Genomic DNA, 14,713 nt, shown 5'->3' on the forward strand with positions numbered 1-14,713 from the left:
AAACCATAGATAAACAGTAGTATTATCTTTTCGTATATCATAATCATCGAAAGATAATTAATAAGGTTGTTAGAATTTGTTTAAGAATATAACCATGTGCGATTGAATTGAGTATTCTTCCAGCAATTCTCAAAACTTTAAAGATATTGAATAGATCCATATAAATATTATTGTTCAAGGGTGTAAACAGTTGAAATATGGAATGTGAGCCATCCGTTGACATTTATATTAGAAACATTTAATTAGTCTAACCAAATCGAATTTTTGCTTAGTTTATCATTATGAACTCAGAAAAGATTTATCTATATCTCGTCTCCTATTCTCTTTTCTATCCTTTCCTTTCCCTCCCTTAGAGCATCCGCAATGGTGCTTAGGCCAGCCATTCTCTCCCCTGCCACGTCAATACACTAAAAAAAACCAGCTCTGCCATCCAGATTTAGGCTAAGCATAGGCCAGCCGCAATAAAAACAATTCAAAATATACTACATTTACGGAATTAAAATTACGATTAAAATACGGAATTAAATTTACGACACATATACGGGAAAATTCATTAATTGCATTTAAAAAAGTTACATAGATAAAAAAATTTACATGCATAATAAAGAAAAAAAACTATCGCCGTGCAATCCTCCGTGCCCACAACTCTTCAATTATATCCTTTTGGAGTTGAATATGAGCATCCACTTGGCGCATGTTGGCAAATTCCTTGAGTCGGCCGGCTTCATTGAGAGGTACCCCCTGTCGTACACTAGGGGTGGCCGTTCCGTGGCTTGGACCGGCTTCATCGTCACCGAAGCCCAACTAGTCAGTTGTACGCCTTCGTCTTCGACGATCATGTTGTGCGAGGATAATGCAGGCGTACATTATCTCGGAAACGCATCGAACATCCCACAAACGCGTTGGGCCCTTAATTGCCGCCACATCGAGACTGGAGCACACCAAATGCGCGCTCACGTCCTTGCGCGCCGACTCCTGTCGTTGCGCAAAGTAGGCCTTCTTTTCATCACTTGTTTGTCGGATCGTCTTCACAAAGACCGGCCACCGAGGGTATATCCCATCCGCCAAGTAGTAGCCCATATCATGCCGAGTTCTGCGTTGGCCACAAAAAGAGACAGGCTGGACCGACGCCCTGGCACTTCTCGTTGAAGAGGGGAGACGAGTTTAGGACGTTGAGGTCGTTGTTCGACCCGGCTACCCCAAAATACGCATGCCAGATCCACGGCCGGTAATCAGCTACGGCCTCGAGGATTATCGTGGGGTTCTTTGACTTGTAGCGGGTCGTGTAGGCCCCCTTCCAGGCAGTCGGACAGTTCTTCCACTCCCGATGCATACAATCTATGCTGCCTAACATCCCGGGGAACCCATGCTTCTCCCCGTGCATCTGCATCAAATTCGACAATCTTCGGGAGTAGGGCTTCGAAGGTGCTGGCTCACCGAAAATGCGATCACGCCCCCACAGAACTCCTTCAGACATTTCAGGGCTGACGACTCACCGATGTGGAGGTACTCATCCCACATGTCTGCACGCGCCTCAGAGTAGGCCAAGCTTCAGCCCCGATTGCCGCCGTGCACTTTTGGATAGGGGTGTGGCCGGGTCTGCCAGCCGCATCGTGCCTGAAGCGGAAACACATATATTGACGCTCCAATGCCCTAACGATGCGCATAAACAACTCCCTGCGCATTCGAAACGCCGCCGGAACATGTTGGCGGGAAACCGCGGGTACTACTGCAAAGTAGTCCTCGTACGGCCCGCTGATGTGCAGCTACGTGATCCCGATCAATCAACGCTCGGTGGTGGACAACTCGTGGAGGGCGAGGTATCGCCTGCTGTTCCACCATACGCATGTACCGCTCCATCCCGCGGTTCATGTAGGCCTCCATAGTCTCGTTCATCCTCCGTTCGTACTCCTCAGGATCCCTACCACTACCGCTACCGCTACCACCCGCGTTACTCATCGCTCGATGATGCTCTTGTACGGAAAGTTAGAGAGAGAGAAAACTCATTAAAACAAGTGGTGCAAATGAAAATGAAACGAAAATCGCGTTTATATATGATTTTAAAAAAAAATCAAAAATCAAAAATCGGCGCTGGCCGGTCGGGCCGCCATTGATCGGCCGCGCGCTTCGGCCGGCGACGAGCGATCGGCCAGCCCACGCCGATCCGCTCACCGAAATCGTCCTCGCCGATTGCAATGGTTCGGCTAGCCGATCGGCTAGCGCGACGAATCGGCTAGCCGGTCGCTAGCCGACCATTGCGGATGCTCTTTACGTCATGATGAAGAACTTGAATTCTTCTAGGCTCTAGCCATAACATTCATAACAAAAGCGGTCTTTGGGGAAAGATAAAATGTGGAAAAAACATGTGAAAAATATGGGAGACCTTTGAGGTGGCCAAGATCTATGGCTTTTCATCTTAGGTACCCCAAATGCATTAAGAGATAATTTTGATTGCAAGGCATTTCAAGTGCTTTCTCTAGCCTATAAATAGGCTTGATCTTGGAGTGGAGAATACACCAACAAAAAGCATTCTCTCTTCTCTCTAGTTCTTTACATCATAGTAGCATTGCATAGCTCGATTCTCGGAACTTCATCAAATTCGCCGGTGCCTAGCGGGTTTGAGGTGCTTCTACACGCTAGGAGGAAGTCGTTTTATCTTTGGGGGCAATACGCTATTCCGTGAGCACTAGCCGGGGCGTAATTTGTCTTGCGGAAAGAGGGCTTCCCTCGACTCGACTTATAGTTCGGTTTGTTTTATTATTTCCGTTGTAATTTTCATTCCACTTATTGTTATTATCTTCATTCGATTGTAATAGTTAGAATACCGCCTGTAACGGCTTGAGAATTTTATCCCTTTATTTCTAACATAATATCATTCACATAGAAATTATAATAAAAATAGGTAGACAATTATAAAAATCTCACATAAACAAAATAAATTACACAACTCTTGTTAATTACGTCATTCTATTATAAAGTTAAACAAAATAAATTACACAGCTCTTGTTAATTACGTCATTCTATTATACAGTTAAGACGTTACAATGCGTCGTCATAATGATGTTGCATTTATTTTAATAAGACCATACTGGATATACTAAAATGATAAGTATTAGTAGTACTATCTTTTCTTTTATATTATATATCTTAGTCAAACAAAAGATAAAAAATATCTTTATCAAGAAGAGATAATAAAAAGTTGTTAGAATTTTTAGAGAATATAGTAATTGGTTTGAGTTAAAATAACTACACATCTTAAAGGCTACGTATCCAGCAATATTATAAACGCTACACAACAATAGTATAAACGTTAGACAACAATCTATAGATTATTTATTATATACAGCTAGAAATTACATCTTATATAAAATATTGCCACTCTTGGACGAAATTAAAATATACCTATAGTCCAAAATCTAATTATATACTCTGTACGCATAGGTTGAATATATTTTATAATATCTTTGTCCATAAAAATTATACTACTCTGTATCATTTTCACAAAAACAAAATGAAAAGAAAAGACAAATATGATGTTTCACAGAAACGCTAGTAATTTTCTAGGAAAGTTAGATACAAAAACTACGTTTTCCAGACAAGGATTCATCAACCAATTGTAGAAGAGAATTCCGATTTTGAAGGTATAGAAAGAAAAAGTAGCAAGTAGCCGTAGTAACTCGGTTATACCATGTCAGGTCTTTGGGGAAGCAAAAGATTGTAGAACTTATCGTGCAAGAAGAAATGCTTCCCCTTGTTATCGACCGCCTTCTTCCATCCACACCACCCGCCATTCACTATCTTCTTCAGGTCCTCGTTGCCTGTGTAGTGAGGGTCGAGTATGAGAAACGCACAATCTCCACTTGTTTCATTGTAGTCGACCCCCAATAGCGTATAAGCCAAAACCCCTCCTCCTGCAGATACGGTAATAGCTCAGAGCCGTATTCTTGTAACAAAAATAATTGGCTTTTGAAATTAGTTTCTAACCAATCATGACAGGAGTGCCTTGTGTCTCAAAATGCAAGGCGAGCTCCCTGCATTTCTCCGGGAGCTCAGATCCGGACCTCACATTGATGACTTTGCAACTGACCTGTTAAGAATGGGGTTTCATAGTTTGAGTTTACAAACCGATCAATGCATAAGCAAATGCCTTGTAATGAAAGTGTAACAAGGTTCAGACAGGGGAATAGTTTAGGGAACAACTATGTATTAGTTTCTAGCACAAAGAAGGAAAAGAAAGATGAATACTTACACCAAGTAGCTTGTCCAAAACAAAACTTAACTCGATGGCGCCAATCCATTCACGTGACCCAACGAAGGAAGGGTCCTTATCACCAATCTCGACTAGCGACTGCTGTATTTCTCTGAAATTTTATTTATGAGATAAATTGGAACTTTGATATGCGGTGAGGCATATATATGAGCACAATTCTTTTTGTGTTTTCCTTGACAGAAGTTATCGAGAAAATATGGTATCAGTCAACTCATTTACTAAACCAGGTATGAAATACTTGCAACCACAAATAATTCCGTCTTTTAGAATCCGATTAACGTTTCACACAATCCTGCTCTTTTCCTCTATGAAACGTTTGTAGATGGTTTCTATTCATAGGAATAAAGAAATATATAACCAAAAAAACCCTTAGTGAGTAGTAACTTGCTGCAGAACAGGGTTTTCGAGCCGGGAAAAGGTGCAAGCGTAGCATGTTGGAAATCAGTTAGGGGGTATTTACTTTGAATATTAGGATGAATAGATAAATTAATCTAAGCTAATTCACCATTTACTTTGATGGACTGATTAATTATGAGCTTGCTTGACCATCTTATCCAATAAATACTCAATCCTATGTTTCATCAATCTATCTTCTCACTGGGCAGTTAATGGCTTGTTGAATATCCATTGCTACACCTTAGTACCACTTGAACCTTTTCCCATCTCGCAAAACTAATTCTGCAATAAGAGAGCTTTCGTAGGAAAATACAAACAACTTGGAGTGTGTATGAAGTATACACCAATTATCCAAGTTGAGCCAAAGAACATGAGTGTTACCATATGAGCACTGTATATGAGCTAAAGAGTACCATGCGAAAGTACCTATGTGAGGGGACATCAATGGAAGTATAGTGTTGTTGCTTGAACCATGAAACAATTGTTTGCAGAGAGCGGTAAGCACAACCCCAGCCCTGCCATGTTAATTACTATTGCTAATTAAAATGAATATATTAATTAAGCAGAATAATAATCCGAGATGACTCAACGAATCCATTTGAAAGTGACCAAAATCATACAAAGGCCATAGTTTCACCTTCAACGGGTTAGTTGTTTGGAGCACTTATAGTTAAAGAACATAGTTGCCTTATAATGAACTGTAGATAGAGCATATATTAAATAATTCCATTTTATAGGTAAAAGGAAACATAGTTAACATCACTAACAACCTCATTTGCCCCAATTTCAATAGTTCAAGGATCTGCACAAACCATAGATTTGAAATAAGGGCTAAATTGTTCCCTGTTCAATATTTTATGGTGTCTAAATAATCCTTATTATCCCTTAATATGTTAAGTACAAACTTTGATGTTATAAAGTAATGAATACCCCATTCAAACAGCAATAATAAGCAAAAAATAGTAACAAGCGTGAAGATGTGTTACCGAATCATCAAATCCATCTTGAAGGTAATGATAATATTCATAGGAACCCTGGATTAAAGAGACATGGCCACCAGATACTGCAAGTTCATTGTGATTAGGGCACGTCAGCACCAAGAAGGCAGAGCAAATTATAATCAAGCGATGGAAAGAAACGCAACGAGCAAATGTAAGGTTCCTAAAATTTTACCTCCACTGCTTGGAATACCATGATGAACATCTTTTAGCAAAGAGGAGCCCACTATAACAATGATATTGATGTTAAACAAACTTCGGTAGAAAGAAAGAAAAGTCTCACCAAGTACTTAAAGTTATATGATGAAATTATGTATACCCTTTGGATTTGATTTGCCCCTAGTGCTGTCCTGTATTGGCGATAAATTTATTGCATTAGCAATCCTCAAAAGAGGGCGATCAAATGGCAACCCTAGCCTCAAGTGAAGGGATCTTCGAGCTTCAACTGCAATATGTGATGTAGTCAAGAGTCAATACTATCAAATCTGACATCAACTGGATCAAATGAATTTAGTAAATTCTGTGACAAGGTTTTTGACATTCGAATAGCACCTAGCATATCTAAGCTAGACTGGTAAAGATTGTTTTGCACTTATTGACAGAATATGTGCCAGAGCAAAGCACTCTTAAATGATAAGACCAGAACATCCTATACTATATTCACTCAACCATTCCATCTTGCACATTTACAATTCATTGAAGGTAAAATGGGAAGTCATATGATCACTTTTAACCATGTCAACCCATGAAATGCAGAAAGAATGCATGTGATAATTTTGATAGTTAATAAGATAAATTGGAAGATTTGGGATGAATCATAGATTTCTTCCCAGACACACTGTCCTTCAGAAGTTAAGGACTACCTTGCTTCATTTCTGTCTCCCCATAGCTGAGCTCGTACATAACAGTGATTGGATGTAGAAAGCCGGGAGGCATGAAGTGGTATGGCCTTAGCTGCAGACACATAAAGCCCTTTCACTAGCATATAACTTTAGGAGAACAAAAAGTACATTGTAAACTTAAACATGAATTGCAAAATGATTGCCTAACACACAAAACTCTCCAGGTTCTTGCACGTCAGGGTTTGTGTGAAACGTGTCCAAAAGTGAAGACATGCATACATGCATCTGTATCTGTAAGTCCTAAAGACAACACCCTGTATCCACTTTCAATAGATCAAGTATTCCGAGAAGGCGTATGGTATGTGATCATCCTACCTGTAGCTGCTGTGTTAGGAGATCTGGCAATATCTTGTTCTTTAATGAGTGTAGCTGATCAACTAATCCAGGGATAATTAACTTTGAGATAATATCTGTCAACCGCAGATCCTTTGTACAATAGGATAACACTTCTAGTTTATGATTAACAACCAGAAGTTTAGCTTCTCCAAGTGCTGGAAAGCAGAATAGTTTTCAAAACAATTAAAATCGATTTCTAAAGATCAAAACATCTCTATTATCAAAGTAAGACATGATTAATACCCTTAGTGCTGCTAAGTGACACAGAAATATAGTACTGTACTATTTAAACTACAATTCTTTTACCTGGAAAGTATTCGGCAATCGGAGCAGCAGGTTCGACATTACTTTTAGATCCATTAAACATGACGCTGACTACAATTATATCTGCATTCTAAACAGGAAAACAACTCAATAGATATTCGTAAAGGACAGATAATCAAATTCCAGATGATCAGTAAATTAATATCAATGAAAAGACAAATACCTCCTCCACAGAGTTAAAGGATGCGATATCCTTAGTTTCTGAAAAAAAGTATGAGCAGGTACGAGATTTTGCAAAGGAGTCTTCATCTGATTCCAGTATAACAGCATTAACGGCATTTTCAGGGAGATCCTCAGCTGCAGGATCCAACTCGAATCCATGAAGAATGACAGGCTGAGGTCCACCAGATGAAGGTCTATCTTGGGTTTCAATGATGTATGCAACTTGTGGGTCTCGAAGTTTTCTTTCCACGGCTGTAATAGCTTGTGCATATGCACCTTCCACAGCTATGAATAAGGAAGGATATCCGGCAAGATGGAACGAAAAACTGTAAGCTCAACTCTAATCAAATAGGAAAAACTTAGGATAAAGCGATTTGCAAATTTAAGATTATCAACAAGATAGAAAGATCCCTGAATCACACACCACTATGAAGACAGGCAATAATTAAATGCCATGTTTTTACTATCTATTGTAAGATTTTAAGTACATATTCAATTGATTTTTAAAGATAATTTTGTTGCAATACCAAATGCATTGGTCAAGGAGAGAAAAAGAGAGAGAGCTAGAGCTTCACCATTTGCATTGTCGGACGCATAATACAAAGGCAACTTCAGAGGAAGTTCGCAACAAACTATACAACCTCTCTCCCAGACTTCCTTCTCGGGCTGATCCACATAAACGACACTGCTAACTTTTTCCAACTTATATGAATTTCCTGTGCTTGATATGAAAAACTGAAGATCACGCTCGCTACTGCTACTATTGAGATCCAGTACAGCTCCAATCAAAACCGGATCTTCACGGTCATTACCATACTGGGCTTTCCTAAAACTCCCAACAGCTGAAATAGCATCACCTGCGACCTTTTCTGCCTTCGTTCCATCCTTATCGTGAACAACCAATGCTCCGATCACTTCAAAGCCCCTCGGAATCAGGCTTCTGATATCATCTGTAAGTCAACACCACAACATATGCCACAAATTTTAAGCATTGCAAATGTAGGAATTTTAAACCCATCACCACCAATTTAAGCATCATTTTAGTTACAAAAAGGGGAAAATGATACAAATGCACGAACAATTAGATCATCTCTATTGCTCCAACTCCAGTTTTTAAAAATTACCATTAAAAATGTAATTTTTGTCTATAATAAGCGTTCAACATACACACACCAAAACGCTAAATTTGCGGATTTAACTAAAATTTGGTCCTAATTCAGCATCATCATTGAGCTATAAAACCAATTCAAGGTTTGTAACGTAGAATCGAGATTACCTAATTCCTTAGCTAGGTCAGGAAAGAGGGGATTGGAGGGAAGAGTGTGGAGGCAGCGGACGGTGGAGACAATGGTTGGCGAAGGGAAGAAGGGCGAGCCGATCAGCCATTGGATGCCGGATCCTTCCCTTAAAAGCAACAGATTCCGGCAAAGAATCCGGATTCCGGCGAAGCTCTGAGTGCCCATCTTTGAAAATATGGGGTCGCACCGTTGCAGTGAATAATAACCTTTACCACTTGCTACTTCATTGGACTCGCCGAGTGAAAAAAAAAAAAGGGTTATTGTATTTTTAAGTTTTTATCCCAGTTTTGATGGTCATTTTAATCTTTAACCCATATTAATGTAACAGCAACTTAAATCAGAATTAGAATTTTGTTGTAAATCAACATAAATTGGAAATTGTCAAAATAGATAATCAAAACTAACACTCATAATAATTTAGCAATTCAATTTTAGTACTCATTGCTTACCATAAAAGAGATAAAAAGAAAAAGTATAGAAATATGTTAGTAGAAAATGAGGCCGTGAAAGAAGTTAACAAAAATAGAAGTCGATTATTTATATCGAACGGACCAAAATAGAAAGACTCTCTATTTTTATGGGATGAATATATTCTTCTATTTATTTATATTTTGTGTTTCTTCAACACATTTAAGTCTTTGCTATCTTCGCACTCCCTCCGTTCGGAAATAGAAATCCCGTTTTTCTTTTGACGATCCTAACCAATTTAGATTCGAACTTGGAAATGGCAAATGGACAGAGCATTAAATGGACAAAGATTAGCAAAATAAGAAATAAGCCGAAAGCTTTGATAAATATTTGTGAATTACTGATTGTCACCAAAAAAGTTGGTTTAAAATCAGATTCTAAATTACTAAAAGAAATTTATCTTAAATTTGGAGTCCATATTACGAAGCAAAATATCGCAGATAAAAATCATAAAACAATTACTACAAAATATACAGTTATATAAATAAGTAATAATCCTAAAATTAGGAAAAAATTATACTCCTACTTTTTTTTGAAAAAAAAAGCTAAGGAAATTGACTACTCTTTTTGTTAATTTCTGAATTTTTACTATTTTGCTTCTTAGATTAAAAAAAAAAAAATCAGCCATATATAGAAATTTGATAAATTCGTAAGCAAATTACTTTCGCAAAAGTTGAATACTTTCAATTGCTCCTAATTTACAATACTGTCAAATTAACTTAGGAATAGATAGCCATTAAAATGTTCAAATTCATCCTAGTAGAATAAAATGGCCATCAAACAAGACAATTACAAATGAAAAGTTTGATGCCTATGTCAGCCTACCTAACTTGATACAAAAACAATCCTTCATTAGCATAGTTTCTTCGATAAAATGGTTTGAGCCTGCAATTTCCCAATAAATTGTCAAGAATTAAAAATACTAAGCATTACAGAGTGGGAAGAATAAAGTAAGTGAGATTAACAAGGTTGGTTTTTGTCCAACAGGTAACACGACGACTCAATTAACTTGGGACAGATAGAGTTTTATTTTACCTTCCGAAAAGGAAATATGACGGTTCTCCAACAGCACCTCCACGACTCGCTTCTTCTGCAACGAGAAATGAAACATGAAAAAATTTCCTATTTCCAATTCATACATGTACTTCACTGTAAAAATACCTACTGAGCAGTGTACCTTGATCGACTTTCACGCTTGATGTATGCTAAATTTTCGATCCCGTTGCAAAAAGTATCCGATCCAGGGGGAACCTCTCTATCCATGCTATCAACCACTGATTTCTGGGGAGTTTTGATTCCAATGCTTAAAGCATTTCCATCACTATTCCGGATGCTAGAAACCACCTCGTTGCCATGGCAGCACGTATGGAGGATTTGGGGCTCACGGTCAAGGGACCTTGTTTGCAGGTACCTATCCCTGGTCAGGAATGCTGTGGGGGTGTGAATCGAGTACTCTGAAGCACTGCTGCCGCATTCTGCACAGAAATGCGACTGGAGATACACTCTACGCGAGCAGCTGAACAAGTTGAGAGAGGGCTTCTTCAACTTCGAGGCGCTGTTTGCTAGATTAATTCTAAGCTCGACATTGTAGCCTAGGATACGTTGAAGCACGCCTGCAATCACTTTCCAAGACTTCTCAGCTCTAGAGACGTGATCAGGGTGATCAAACTCGAGATCAGCCACTGCCACACCTGAAATGCGTAGAGCATGAATAGGTACAATGTGGTGAGCCATCTTCGAACATTCCAATGTACAGACTAACTTGAGTAACTCCAAAATATGAGTCGAGTGGATCACGTTAAGATTACCTTGGATTAGACGAACGGACACCAACTTCCCTCGTTTTTGAAGGAAATTTTTGACAGAACTGGATTCGCATATTCTGGTGGCTCTAATCCAAATCAACTCCAAAGTTTCGACTTCATACTGAGAAGCATTTTCACATGAACTTGTCACAGGATGCTTCCAACATTCGTCAGTTGACATACGATGAGATTCGCCCTCTGCAAGAGCAAAAGATGACTATGCGTCTAATGTGAAAGAAAGACCAGTAAAGAGTAATTTCTTTTCCATATTTACCTTGAGCGTGCAATACTTTCGAGCTCAGTCTCGGAGCATCCTCATCGTGTGAAGCACCTGCTGAGCTGAGCTGCAGAAGAGCTACAGTGAGCCACATTGTCTGATTCTTCGACGTTCTCAATTGCTTATCTGTCTCGTAGAGTATCTTTAGCGCGTGTCTGAGTTGCTCTAGTTCAGCTCCGGCTATTCACATAAAAGAATTTACAATTACCGAAAGTACAAGATTTCTTCGTTTTGGTAATTACTCAACCGGTGGACATGAACATATTCTTTAACCGAAATTAGAGCCCTTAAACAAGTCATGCAGCAGGACATGGTCTATCTTTCGTCCACAAAACGCAACCTACATTTATTGTATGGTACAATCGAGCAAGATTTTTTTGCATTCACAACTCAAGCTAAAAAACGATAGGATATTCACAAAAGATTGACAGTAAATGAGGAAAAGCATGCTATTCATGTCGATCGTCATGCAAGTTGGCTAGTGAGGGAAGGAGGAAGAGTCGAAGAACATACATTTCTGAAGTCCGAAAAGCTTCCTATCAATCTCACCATCACATTTTCCAGCTAGAATGTCCGTTATGAGACTGGCCAATTGCGATATAAGTTGCAAAGGATCTATTCTAGAAGCTATCAACTCCCTGACCTTTTTTATTGTGTTTGAGGCATCAGAAGACAATGCTAAGTGAAGTAAATCGAGCAATTCAGCATCGGAGACGACTCCATTCTGCAACACAAGACATCGAGTTAGAACCTTATCGCGCATTAAAGCAGAAATGAGACAATAGTAAAACACTCACAACTTCGTAAACCAATGACATAGTGATCTTCTTTGCAAGCAGACTCAACTGGTCAAGCATCGTCTCTGCATCCCTGACTGATCCATTCGATTTACTCGCTACAAAATTCAAAGCATCCTCGTCAATTTCAACACCTTCTTCTTTACATATCAAGTGCAACCTGCTGGCAATGTCAGCAACTTTTACAATCTGAAAATTGTATCTCTGTGCCTTTGACACGATGCTGCTTGGTAGCTTGTCAAGATCCGGGGTGACTGCAATGAAAACCACATGTGGCAGAAGCTCCTCCATCTTGTCACCCAAAGCCACCCACGTTTCCCTTTGCAACAAGTGGCAGTCATCGACAATGTAGACCTTAAACCTCGAGAATATCGGTGGAACATCAACATTCTTAATAAGTGATCTGAAGCTACCCATCTTGTTGATTTCAACTAAATCAACTTCCTTCACATCACTACTCCTCCCCGAGAAGAACAGGACGCAATCCCGGCATAAGCCACACGGTTTTTCAATCCCAGGAGAGAGACAGTTTAATGCAGCCGCAAACACTCTAGCAGCAGATGTTTTTCCCGTTCCCCGTGGACCGTGAAAAAGATACAAAGAAGCTATCCTCCCACTAGAAACTGCACTCAAAAGAGATTTCACAACTACATTTTGCCCCACCAATTCTTTGAACGACTTCGGCATAAACTTCTGGCATAGGCTTCTAGGAGTTTCCAAACAAGAGTCGATTCCTACACGATTTTGCAGGCAGCCCATCCTCTCTTCCGTTAACAGGAGAGGCCGTTCTTCCAAATCAGCTAGGGGTTTTGGCTCTATAGGTTTTGAAGTTCCCGACCGGCAGTTTCTCATCCTCGACCCCATCATGCCCAAGTCTGCACTAGCATAAAACGGCACACCACCACTCAAGCCTTCCATCGAAGCATCACTTGCAGAATAACATGAGCTGACATCAGAACTCAAAGCATCACCAGCTCTAACTCTAGACAATCTATTATGCTTCCTATTCCAACTGCTACATTTTGATTTTCCACGACACACCTTATCCGCTTGCTTCAGTCTTCTCTTTGGTCGAGCACACAGACCCTTATTGCGAACATAGTCACCCATAGACCCAAGGGAGTCAGTTTGCAATACATCACCCCCGTTCTCCTTGCACTGCATTCTACTCTCTTCTTTCACACACATTGTTTCCTGGTTCCTCCAGTCAGGATCCAGCTCATGCTCACACAGACGTTTCTCCTCATCCTCCATGAACAATCTCGAGCTTTTCAACTCAAAATTGCTGTCATCATCGCTGTCTCCACTGCAGCCATTCTCAAATCCTAAGACAATTGCACCACTTGATTTTGTCTCCCAATTCAGATTGTCAACCAAAGCAGACAATCTGCTCATCGAGTTGGTGGATGGATCCCGGAGGGACCTCACTCGCCTAAGCGCAAACAACGTTCTTGAAATCGGTAAATCAATGGAATGCCGCCTCCCATCCATCAATGCAACAACAAGATCAAGTATCAACACAGGAACAGAGCATGTAACATTTGATTACTAATGAAGCACCAAATAAATTACAAACAACACCAGCCTGAAATTCAACCAAACAAAAAAAAGGGGTGAGCGAAAACTTAACTCTGTGTCCCCACACAAAAAAGGAAAATCCTCCAAAAGCATATTATGCCATTTAAAGGCTGAAATTTCAAACATAAATATCCAAACCTATGAACAAGCTGACCAGAAAAGGAGCTACAATCCAAAAACTAACCAAATATGCTTATTATCAACTCCTGCATTAGACATTGGAGTTTATTGGCGACAGGAAAAAGGAAAGAAGCGAAAAAAATGTGGTCCTTCAACTTTTTTCAACCTGAGATGGTAAAAAATGCATCTTTATTGCTTCTGCATTTTCATACACAAAATTCACCAAAAGGGTAGCAAAAGAAACAAATACAATCACCTTTCCTCAGAAGATAATGCTGCAAATGTCGATCACATCCATGATCCCCATTTTCACCTAAAAAATTCAATCACGCAAAAAATCTTGAATTCTGAAACCACATGCTACACTACTATTTATTCAACTAAAAAAAACTAAAATTGATAATATCAAGGTAAGTGAAAAACGACAACTCTTGAAAAAGGAAAACTTGGAAGAAAACAAGGAGTCTCAATACCTTCAAAATGACGAACAAACAGTCACAAAACGTTGTCGTATAGTCATTGAAGTCTGCAAGAGAAAATTCTCAAACGAGGGCGAGAATTCCGGAAGGCCCACAAGAAACAGATGGGAATTGTTTCACTATTTCTTGTGTTGTGCAGCTACGTCTGTGCATACTGCATAGCATACAGCTCGGAGCCTCCCAAAACAGCGTCAAGACATGTCCTTGGAGGTGGCGAAGCGGTAAAAAGCAGCAAGCGCAATAAATGAGAGGGTGAGATGTGCGTGACATGTCAATAAATGGCAGTAATTATCTTGGTTATTTACTCTGGTTGAGATGATATAAAGTGAAAGACTTTTTCATCAGAAAACGGGGGGGACTGGTAGAAATCTGACACCTTATATATTTCTATGCTGGTCCTGTTGAGGAGTTGTTTTCTCGGCAGAGTTTTTGCGCAGAGCTTTGCTGGTTTCGAGGGTTAGTATCGGAATTTCGTAGGCGATGGCTGGAGATGCGACGCTCGC

General features: G+C 39.7%; 2 protein-coding genes across 5 annotated transcripts; both read right to left on the reverse strand.

The window, feature by feature from the left end:
- Positions 1–3,531: 3,531 nt before the first annotated feature.
- On the reverse strand, positions 3,532–8,902 carry LOC125223020 (probable Ufm1-specific protease). The gene is made up of 13 exons (XM_048125969.1): positions 8,665–8,902; positions 7,964–8,338; positions 7,390–7,673; positions 7,209–7,296; positions 6,882–7,057; positions 6,528–6,618; positions 5,984–6,109; positions 5,840–5,890; positions 5,653–5,729; positions 5,093–5,181; positions 4,250–4,361; positions 3,985–4,087; positions 3,532–3,911 (listed from the first exon to the last, which is right to left on the reverse strand). The coding sequence occupies exons 1-13, from the start codon at positions 8,849–8,851 to the stop codon at positions 3,682–3,684; spliced, it is 1,989 nt and encodes a 662-aa protein (XP_047981926.1). The 5' UTR covers positions 8,852–8,902; the 3' UTR covers positions 3,532–3,681.
- Positions 8,903–9,858: 956 nt separating this feature from the next.
- On the reverse strand, positions 9,859–14,350 carry LOC125219243 (protein STICHEL-like 2). 4 transcript variants are annotated; one of them, XM_048121164.1, is made up of 10 exons: positions 14,205–14,350; positions 13,988–14,044; positions 13,750–13,817; positions 12,034–13,618; positions 11,750–11,960; positions 11,234–11,416; positions 10,963–11,157; positions 10,332–10,845; positions 10,190–10,244; positions 9,859–10,039 (listed from the first exon to the last, which is right to left on the reverse strand). In XM_048121164.1, exons 4-10 carry the CDS (start codon positions 13,522–13,524, stop codon positions 10,007–10,009), a joined length of 2,682 nt encoding a protein of 893 aa, XP_047977121.1. In that variant the 5' UTR covers positions 13,525–13,618; positions 13,750–13,817; positions 13,988–14,044; positions 14,205–14,350; the 3' UTR covers positions 9,859–10,006. The 4 variants fall into 4 exon arrangements, with proteins under 4 accessions (XP_047977121.1, XP_047977119.1, XP_047977122.1 ...); XM_048121162.1 differs by lacking the exon at positions 13,750–13,817; XM_048121165.1 differs by lacking the exons at positions 13,750–13,817; positions 13,988–14,044.
- Positions 14,351–14,713: the final 363 nt, after the last annotated feature.

Source organism: Salvia hispanica, chromosome 4 (genome assembly GCF_023119035.1).
Source record: "Salvia hispanica cultivar TCC Black 2014 chromosome 4, UniMelb_Shisp_WGS_1.0, whole genome shotgun sequence".
Lineage (NCBI taxonomy): Eukaryota > Viridiplantae > Streptophyta > Magnoliopsida > Lamiales > Lamiaceae > Salvia > Salvia hispanica.